The following is an 11,196-nucleotide window of genomic DNA, read 5'->3' as shown; positions in this document are numbered from 1 at the left end:
AATAATTGATCTTTAATTATAGTATATATTCTATATATCTAAAAAGATAATATTTTTTTTATATTTCTATAATATTTATTTTAATCTAAAAATCTTTTTTTACTTATATTATTTCTAAATATATTTAAGAAATATAAAGTAGAGTTTTTTTTTAAATTAAATATTTTATATTATAACTTAATTTAAAAATATTATGATAGTAAAATAAAAGTTTAATTTATCTATCTACTAGATAACTGTAATAAAAATACTAAACTGAGAATTAAAATATAGAAATAAAATAATCAATTTAATATATATACATAATTAAGAATTAAAGTAAATTAATCTTATCTTATATTATTAACAATAGTATTATAATATTAATTTTCAATTATAAAAGAGTACTTGTTCTCAAGTAACTATGCTAGATATAAAAAAAAGTAAAATAATATTTATTGAATTTATTAGTAGATTAATAATTTTAGCTATTATTTACTAGATTTTTATATATCTTCTTTTATATTTCACTATTATCTAAGTTATTATTATTATATTCTTGATTAAAAACTGAGATTCATATAATAGTTTGACAGCAATAATAAGACTTAGAAGAATATAAATAGAAATAATAATTTTTAACTCAATAATTATTAAATTTACAATATATATAAAAGTATTCTTAATAGTATTTCTTTTATTAAAAAAATAAAATTAATAAAGTATATAATAAAAAATTATATAAAAAGTTAAAAGTATTAATTTTGATTAGATTCATAGAATCAAAGTTATCATAATAAGCTGAATAATTATAACAAGCTGAGCAATCAGTTTGCTAAAAAGAATGAGATAAAAATGAATAGAAGAAATTAAAAGATAACTGCTAATCAATATATAACAATTTTTTATAAGTCTGAGGTAAATTTAATTGTTGAGCTGAATAGTTATAAATTGATATACTTTAATATAATTAATATATCTTTAAAAAATCTCACTACCACTGGGCTTTTATCTCATAGAGAATATATTCAAACTTAGTAATATAAATTGTTGAAAATTTATTTAAGCTTTACTTTAGATTATATAATTTTTCTTCTATATTAATTATCTTATTTAAATTATTATATATATAAAGAAGCTAATTAAGAATTAAATTATAATTTTAATTACTTACTTCTTCAGCTTAAGCTAGCTAAGAAAAAATTATTATTTTTATATTTGAATCTAGATTTAAATAGATATAATAGAACTAAGTAATTAAATTTTTAATAGTAGCTTTATCAATATATAGTTTAACTTTGATTAAGAAGAGTCAGATATCAAATTTTAAAGTTTAACTAATGATCTTTTCAGAGTCTTATAGTAATAGTTTCAGATGAGATTAAAATTGAAAATGAGAACTATTTAAAACTATTTATAAAAATTAATATTTAGTATATAAAATTTGATATTTAGTCAATAACTATTGATTTTGATTATAGAGCTTTTGAATAATATTCTTAAATTTTTGATAAAAAGCAGTAAGAGAAGCATTTATAATAAAAATAAAAATAAGTTAGATAAAAATAAATAAAGAATAATAAAAAAAATTAATAAAAGTTTAAATACTCAGCATAATTATAATTACTAAATAATCTTAATTATATATAGATATAGATATAAATATAAATATAACTGTAGATATAGATATGAATATAAATATAAGTCCTACTTACTCAATTCTTCAAGCTTATAAAAAAGAGAAGTTTAATATTACATCATAAATTAATCTAGAGATATGATGATAATAAGATCAAAGCTCACTTTATCTATCTACTAAATAGTTATAATAAGAATACTAAACTGAGAATTAGAATATACAAATGAGATAAGCAGTTTGATATATATAAATAATTGAGAATTAATGTAAATTAATTCTATTTCATATTATCATTAACTGTATTATAATAATTTATATTTATTTTCATAATTCTTAGAGTATAATTCATAAAACTTTTATCAAATATAATAGCTGGTAATAAAATTGATATCTTTATTTTCATTGCTCTAACTAAAGATATTTTAAAAACTTTTTGAATTTTTTTAAAACTTTATTCTAAATAGAAAGAATTCTCAACATAATATTTCTCAATTCATAGACTAATTTTTGAATTATATTTTCACTAAGTGATTTTCTATTGAATTTTCTGAACTATATAAAAAGAAATTTGAAGCTGGAGTTCAGTTTCAAGAGCAGTATAGTTGAAACTCACTAAAGTAAAAGCTTGAACTTACAGTTCAATAGAATGATATGATATAATTGCATTTGTAGAGACTAAAGCAGATGTTGAAAAAGACTTTGAATATAGAATTTCACAAGTTATTCACTCAAATGAGATAGATTATTATGGTAGAAATCAAAAATAGAGAAATAAAGTATGATGTTCTTGTTTGTTTATTTGAATCAAAGCTACTTTTTATTTCATACAAATTAGATAAGATAATTGCTATTTGCAATACATCAAGCAACACTACTGTAAGTCATTACTTTTGTTTCATACCTCTGTAGTGACAATGTGAATCTTTAATTAAAGCTTTATAAATTATCTTAATACATGCTAATACCAAAATTACTTTGATTATTCAATAAGAAACTGTTTAATATACACTAATTGAAACCACGCTAATTGAGCAAGAACTTGCGGACGAGGGAATAACCTGTGGGATTCTTCTATTGGTGGGAGGAACTGGCTACCTTACTAATACACGCGTATATCACGTGAGGTGTTGCGGCTACCCGGGCAGTCATGCCCATCACATACGGTCGTAGCAGTCCGCAGAGATTTGAGGCATAGATACAATGCTCTTGACAGATGGCACATTAAATGATTTGATGAAATCAGTTAGTTGGAATGGCACCGTTGTTCTGATTGGTGGTCATTTAACTAGTTAATTAGTTAGTCTGTAACTAACTAACTATAACTAACTAGTTAACCAACTAATTAACCAACTACCTAACTCTATGTAGTTAAACTAGATATGTTTTCTATCTTCGACTTCATTCAATATCAAAACAAATATTTTTACTCGGGTTATAACCCTAACATAACCCGCTCAACGACCAAGTCCCAGTCAACATAGTGTGGTGGCATAAGTTACGTCTTCCGTGCATTGGTATGTCTCTAGCTCTGACTTAATTTCCTATTCCCCTCAAATTTTCATTCCTGATATGATGGATGCGATGGATGTCGCTCCTTGAACCGAAATATCATATCATGCATTCATACACACCACAGAGCCCAGAACATATATGTATCTCCACTCAACACCACACCTATTAATATTTTTTATATGTTATTTTATTTTTAATTTTTTCAATGGACATTTCCTTTCGGCTGCGCTTAAAGATTTTGAAATTCACCATACTGTATACAACCTATGTCATCCCACACCCCAAAGAGGATTTGCTTTTCTTTCGACTCTCCTGGCGCCCTCTCGTATTCATGCTCGCCTGTTGCCAATTCCCAATTATGTGTTATTCTGATGTTTCATGCTCTTCTAATAAACTAGCCAACCCCTCCCTCCTCCGGCTGTAGGTTCATCAGGTTGCCCCAAGAAGCATCAGGATATATATTCCTGCAGCATAGCGTTCCCCAACCCTTCCCGTTCTGCGAATTTATCTCCCCGCACCTCATCCTGAGAACATGTCGATAACTGACGATCATTTAATAGATATCCGCACCGGTTCCAGCTCTCCTGACTCGAGCTGCTTGAACATATACCGTGCTGGCAAAGAAGTCACGTGAAGTTCGCGCAGAATCTCGCGTGCAACGGCGAGCCGATAATTCTATACAACGACGAGGACGAGGACTTCGTAGACAATTATTTCTTTTTCCAGAAGACTGTTCCTGTTCTTCATCCCGGACATCATCGGCTTTCAGTGCTGATGTCACGGACCCCGATCCTAATCCTATGACCCCTGCCAAGATGATACCAGAACTGCCCGGTATCAAAATGCTCGACACGGACGCCTTGTCAGACTTGCTCGAAGATAATCTGTGTCCTCCAGAAATTACCTCTATCATGTTCGTGGCCCTCCATTCTCTTAAATTTATTTTTATTTTTATATTTTGTCTTTTTCCCCTGTAGAGATCGTCTTTTAATCCACCGTGGTCAATCTCGATTTGGTCGTATCTAGAATATTCGCAACAAATGGTGCCATCTTTGCTCATGCCTCGTCGCTACCTCCGCGCCAGCTACGAAACCTTAGCGCCACTTATGGCGCCGCATATCTATCCTTCGCAGTGAATGCCCCCGCTAGGAATCTCACCGGTGTTAATCCCGCCAGCCACCCCAGCTCATTTGTGACCGCCCCATCAGTGCCGCTTGGTGATGTCGGATCAATAGTCTTCGAATTTGAAAACTTAGCTGCCGTCGTTACCAAGATCGCAGATAAGGTTCTACTTGCTGTTGTCGGACCAAGTCATGTTATCCCTCCCCAGCAGCTGCAACAACAGCACCATCCATCACCCTCTAGTGGCAGTGGAGGCCGTGGGCGTGCTGTTATTGGCTCCTCAGCGAGCGATACCGAACGAAACACTATTGGGCCGGAATCCTACTCAACCGCATTTGACAGCCCGCTTGATCGCCATTCCACGAGTCTTGCATCGTCGGCCCCCAACCCGACATCCGCGTCATCGCCAGAAGCAGCAGCAGCAGACCGCGAACAAGCAACCACTGAGCGGCCCCCAACATCTCCGCAAATGGAATCGGATGCAGCGCTCCAGCGGCAATGGGAAATCGATCGAAGCAATGACCTAGACCGTCTTGCAAGCCTGAATCTCGACTCATCGCCTGCGGTATTGCTAGCTCTAGAATCTAAATCTGCGGCCCTGGCAAAGTTTCTCAGCAATAAGCTTGAGGACCTTGAGTATCCGGATGACTTCTGATGTATCTTGCTGTACTATTGTTACTTAGTTTATTTGTATGTTAGTTTCTTTTCTTTTTCTTTTCTCTCTGTGTGTATTTGCAATTAGTTGCTGTGTTTGCCACAGTGGAATTATCGTTCCACTTGATATTCTAGTTTCTCATCTACCATTCGAGGTCTTACGGTTTATAGTTAGTTTCTTCACTGCGGAACCATCTTGGAACATTATATGGCCTAGTTTTCATTCAGGTGGTATTTTAATTTAATATTTCTTGGCGTTGGGAAGCAAATATTTTAACTGCTGGTATTAGGGGATAAATTATATGTTTTGAAAGGACAACTGCTTAATCATCTTAGATTTCTTGCAACACTAATGTCAGCTATCATATTACACTCTGCAGTGGATGTAATGACACGCAAGGGCTTTTATTCATTCAGGTCCAGTATAAGATGAAAAAGAAATACATTGTCAGCTAGGCATGTGATACAAATGACCAAGTGAGAAATCGTGAGAAATTGTGATAACATATCCAAGTGGATTCATCGTGAATGATGGGACAATAGAAGAGACATCCATATCCAAATTATCGAAATAAATAGTAGAAATGGACTGAAATAATAAGTAAGATACTCAAAGGTGTCAGCATGCAATATTGTCTTTTTGCCCTCCTGAACTCGCTACCGTATGGTAACATGACCTTGATATACCAAAATAGAGGGAGAAAAACTCATTCAACTGACAAAGGAAAATGTGGGGAAACCTGAGGTGTTCGCTCCTCCATAGAAGGGGCTGTTCCTGATATATGAATATCATGAATTTTGCGGATTCGGCGTTGGAACGGCTGCCACTCCCTCAGTTTGGGGTGCCACGAGCCCTTCCTCTTGGTGAAACTGTGGTGTTGGAGATGTAAGCGACACCTGCGTGGACGTTTGAGCTAAAGGGGAACTTTCGTGAGGATCCCTTGTTACCTTGCTCACAGTCGGGCTTGCTGTTGGGCTTGCTGTCGGGCTGGCCGGCCCCGATCCCAAACCGCCTGAACTAGATACGCTAGAAAGGACACTCACCCACTCCTTAGCCTCGTCCTTGGAGTGGGCTTTAAAACTAAGTTCAGACGACGGGGCAAGGACCTGGCCTACCCTACCACCGGAGACGTCTTTGCCCTTAACACTAAATTTAACACCATCCATGTGGCCAACAGCGCATTCGGGGAGGTAGAGAGTGATATCGGGGGTGGGATCATGGCGATAATCGTCGTTGTCCTTGAATCCGTGGAGGTAACCAGCTGGAGAGACGGCATAATAGCCATAACTATAGCCCCTGATTACCGCATGGGATTTGCGCTGAAGTGTGCCCTCAATTAGCGCTTTGGTGGCCTGGTGATCCTGGTTCGGGAACGTTGCATTGGATATGCTGCGGGGAACAGTATTGGGGTTGAACAACGAGGATTCATTGCGCATGTAAAAATCTAGCCATTCGAAGCCTGGAGGGATTTTTTGGGCTGCACTGACCATGTCTGCGTAGGCTGCCCGCTGCTGTGCTGTTTGGGCATCCATGCACTGGAAAATTTGATTGAGCACATTTCGCACGGTTTCAAGAATATGGGCTTCAGATTGAGAAAACGAATTCTGAACCTGGAGCATCTCATGAAGATGGTTGTTTTCTTCAGTTACCTGCTTGTTGAGGCGATAGTTGGTACCTCTGCATAACAGGTAAGGATCATGAGCGGAGTCTAGCTTTCCACCGGTGGCAGAGTCAAAAGCTGCCGTGTATTGACCCAACATTTCGATATGTTTCTGGGTTGTAGAACGGGCTTTACCAACCTGTTTGGAGCCCTTTGATGCACGGTGACGGAGTTCCTTGGCTTTGCATTTGATGCTATGATGAAGGTGTTCCAGTTTAGGGAGAACAGTAATTTTCAGGCTTTTCTCAGTTTCAAGGTGAAAGTTCACAATTCCCTATCATGCTGCACAGTTAGCAACTTGGAAACTGAGTCAGGGCCCAGGAGTCTCGTAGCCATAGATGTGCAAGTACTTCTGTATTAGCCCGTAATTTGTCGAACAGTCCAGTCACCCCGTCTTTGCTCTGATTGAAATGATGAGCTTCTTTTAGAGGCTCTGACACGGTCTATTGCATGACGCTCACGATATTAGCAATCAATCCACCTAACCCTCAAAAGAAATTTAGCCAGAAGCCTCATAGTCATACCTTCAAAACTTTTTCAAACTCCTTGGACTGGCTCCGTTGCACTTTTTGTATTGTTGTAACATAGTTCTCCAAATATCCGCACATGTGTTTCCATGCCTGAAGCCTTTCAAGCAGAATATTGGTCGCCTTTAAAAATATGAAAATCTTTCAGTCAAGCATAATCCTCCAAGCTACATGTAGGGTCGGAAAATGGAAGAGAAATCATACACCACTCATATCAAAGTCGGGAGCGCCTTCGTCATCACTTAGGGACGTATTTGTAGTTACCAGAGTATTTGCAGTAGCAATCCGATGGTGAAGATTTACGGAATCCATGATGAAAGAGTTTTAACAAGACCCGGAAAGGGAGGCGTGCGTGTAGTGTATAAATCCTGTGGGGAATGTTAACTTGTATGATAAAAAATGGAGGCGACTGCGCTTAAATTGTTGACGAGAGAAAAAGTTCCCTACCATCACTAAGGGTATTTCAATGATGGCGGTGGCAATAAATGGAGTATAATATATATACAAATAAGTAATTGTGCTAGATTGTCTGGATTTTCACCGATGAGGGGTAACTAGTTTAGTTAAATAACTAACTAGCTAGTTCCCACGCGGGCAGTCAAGTCGACAGGAACAATGGAAGAACAGCTGAGGCCGTGGGGAAAACCCGTATTGAGATACATCGAGTAATCGTGCCGCTGCGCAACCCACACCTCATGTGGGTGCACCACACCAAAACAATAAAAACACTGAAATGATAAAAATCTTGAATCACATCCTCATTATTGCACTCCATATCAACAACCAGTAGCTAATCTATAATAATAAGATTATCTACATCATTCTCAGTATATGTATCATCTCAAAATTGATTTAATTTCTCTTCTGTCAGTGATAAGAATGAGTTATTATTAATTTTCATAAGATTAACTTCAAGTCTCTATCACTTCTTATTCTGCTCTTTTTCAGCTTCATTATTCTTACACTGCTTGATTTTTCTATTGACATCTTTAATAGTGAGGACTCTCTCTACTTGAATCTGATGACAGATTGTTTTAGCTCTGTGATATTTACTGATATTGAGAAAGTTCTCTAATTTAGTGATCTGTTACTTATTAAGTTCTGCATTGATTAGACATACTTTGAATATCTTGTTCAAATAACATGTCAAAGTGAGTGATTTCAAATCAAGAGTATCTCTAATACTTTATATAGTGTTTTTCATAATATTAATATGATATTTCAGCTTTTGAATTATTTTTGATAAGAATAGCTGAGAGGAAGAGATATATATATGATTTAAATCATTCACATCTTCATAAATCTGCAGTGAAGAAGGTGATGAGATTCACTGTTTAAGAGTGTCAAGAACTTAATTGGAATTCCATAAATATATACCATGTTAAGCTTATTTTGTAGTTATTGTATCAAATTTAAAGATCTGCTTTTACATAGCTGAAAGGTCTTGTAAAAACTGCTGTTTTTCATATTTAATAAAATCATGATATGCAGCATAATTGACTGCTTTTAAATGATAATGCTTATATTACTAAAATAATAGACTATTCAGAGATTGTAACAAATGAGTGATATGCAATGAAAATTCATATAGAATTATCTTATGAAGATTAATATATTGTATGAACTTCTCAGTGATATAAGATTTATGATTATTTATTAAAAGCAATTGATGACTTTTTTTCAGTCTCTTTTCTGTAGCAGTATTAAAATATTTAAGTTATTCAAATTCAATCATATTTTTTGTAAATTCAATATCTAATATAGCAATTCTATAATTGCTAAGCAAATCTGTCTGTGTATATCAATTCTTCAAGTGTGTTTTGAAGGCCAAGATTATCAATAGCAGAATGACATAATTATTCATGAATACATATTCAATGACTGTAATCAAATCTCTTGAAAAAAATAAAGAAATAATAAAATTAGTTTTTTTTAAAAGCAGTTATAACTCATTCTCCACATTCTTATCCTTCTTGAAATTCAATCTCATTGAAGTTGTATGTATCACAGATGAGAAATTGATACTGCTCAAATAGAATCTGAAGACATTCAAATCATATATTGATATATTCAATATCTTCAACTGTCACTCTTTTTAAATTTATTGACTTTTGTTTCACTCTCTTATACTCAGATAGACATTCAATGAATCTATAAGTTCACATCTTGCTGACTTTTGAAGGAGAGATAGTAGAATCTATATGCTAATATCTAAGTATTGAATTTGTGAAATTATCAATGTGTTCAGCTATAAAAGAACAATTTATAAGAGGTTGAACCTTTAGATTCACTCTGGCTGACTGACTCAGCCTAGCTATCATTTGCATGTGCGCATGTGATCATGCTATATGAGCTTGCTTAAGCTTGAGTTCTCATCTCATTCTTTTCTTCCCTTTCTTAAGCATTTCATCCTTGTTATATAGAAGGACTAGCCTCTAGTTCTTAGAGCTTAACTCTTTACATTATGAATTGCTTCACTCCTTTCATTGATAGGCCACTGAGAGTCTTAATTCTGTATCATGAAGCTCAGCAAATGTGCTGACATATGATAGACTATTGAGAGCCTTAAATTCTGCATCATGAAGTTCAGTGATAGCATTGATATATGAATAGACTGAGTTAGCAATCATGCTAACAAACAAATGAGTAATATTGAAAACATCTAGCTGAATGAGATAAAGTGACAGACTTATACAACAAATACACAAATAAATCAATATGAAGCAATAAGCAGAGACACTCTCAGTAGCTTTGAACAACAATGAATGATCTTTCTTCAACAGCAGGAACAGGTTCAGTGTGAGAATAGGAATTTAATAGCAGCTCAGCAAGCTGAAATAGCTAATCTATGACAAGCTTTGAACACTCTGATATCAACTCTCTCTCAATCAAATCTGCAACCACTCATTGCAGTCAGAAGACCAAAGATCAAGCTACTGAATAATGAGAAGTATGATGGTTCTAATCTGAAGCACTACTCTCAGTGAGAGCTAAAGCTTTAATCAAAACTTAAGATTGATGGGAAAGCTTTAGATAATAATGAGAAATGTGCTTGATATGTGTACTCAAGACTGGAAGAAATGGCAGCAGCTTGAGTTTACTTCTAGATTGAGAATAATAAGAACAAGATCAACTTCACAGTAGAGAGCTTACTGAAGCAGACACACATGCTCTTTAGTGATTCTGCACAACAGAAAAACACTTTGCAAAAGCTCAACAATCTATGATAGAGTAGAAGAGCTCTCTTCAACTTTCTGTCTGAATTTAATCAGCTACTGCTGGAAGCTGGTGATCACAGATGAGATGATCATGTTAAAAAGAGATATTTGAAATCTGCTCTAAGCATGAAGCTGAGGGAAGGCATGATGAGTATAAGAGAACTGTCTCTCTACAAGAATTACTACAAAAAGCTTAGATTAGTTGATCATCAACTCTCTGAGCTTAAGACTTTAAGACAGTAGTCTAAACATTATGAGGACAGATCTTCTTCAGATCATACAACATCTAATTCACACTCTCTACTTTGTTATGCTGTTCTTGATTGATGAAATCAGTCTCAAGCTTCTGCTGATGATCTGATGAATCTCTCTTCTGATGCTGTGATCTCAAGTACTCATCACATCAAATTGATAAATCAGACAGAGATTAATTGATGAAGAGAGCAAGATCTGTGTCTGAGATGCAGAGCTAAAGATCATATGATTAAGAGCTGTCTGTTCAAACCTCTCAGACACTCTGCCATCTCTATGATAGCTAAGATGATCTTTGAGCTGATACTGAACAATGATGATGTGGATATGAGTAAGAATTCAGGAAAAAGAGTAGCTTCAATCAAAAGACACTGAAAGAAGTGAAATAAGAAGCTTATGAAGAAGCAATGAAGAGGATTTAAATCTAAAATGATATTTAAACCCTTCACTGTTGATACTCTAGTAGATAATGCCTTATCAACTAGAGCAATGATAGACAGTGAATATAATGTCTATGATTTTATTTCTCAATTCTACATTAACAAGCATAAGCTCCTGTGCAATGAAATTTCCTCTGTTAAAATGACTGGTTTTGAAGACTTCATGGGACTTTCCACAAGCATAGCAACTGG

General features: G+C 34.6%; 2 protein-coding genes across 2 annotated transcripts; one reads left to right on the top strand and one right to left on the bottom strand.

Moving 5' to 3' along the window:
• Positions 1-3,930: 3,930 nt before the first annotated feature.
• On the top strand, positions 3,931-4,907 carry PADG_08645 (uncharacterized protein; the record flags this gene model as incomplete). Its single annotated transcript, XM_010765659.1, has 2 exons — positions 3,931-4,043; positions 4,157-4,907. 2 exons carry the CDS (start codon positions 3,931-3,933, stop codon positions 4,905-4,907), a joined length of 864 nt encoding a protein of 287 aa, XP_010763961.1.
• A 788-nt stretch (positions 4,908-5,695) lies between these two features.
• PADG_08644 (uncharacterized protein) lies at positions 5,696-7,406 on the bottom strand (the record flags this gene model as incomplete). The annotated part of the gene is made up of 4 exons (XM_010765658.1): positions 5,696-6,841; positions 6,918-7,010; positions 7,092-7,217; positions 7,299-7,406. The coding sequence occupies 4 exons, from the start codon at positions 7,404-7,406 to the stop codon at positions 5,696-5,698; spliced, it is 1,473 nt and encodes a 490-aa protein (XP_010763960.1).
• Between the last annotated feature and the right edge of the window lie 3,790 nt (positions 7,407-11,196).

Source organism: Paracoccidioides brasiliensis (genome assembly GCF_000150735.1).
Source record: "Paracoccidioides brasiliensis Pb18 unplaced genomic scaffold supercont2.27, whole genome shotgun sequence".
NCBI classification, from domain to species: Eukaryota; Fungi; Ascomycota; class Eurotiomycetes; order Onygenales; family Ajellomycetaceae; genus Paracoccidioides; species Paracoccidioides brasiliensis.
Note: the sequence above shows the minus strand (reverse complement) of the source record. Positions and strands in the feature narration are given on the sequence as shown.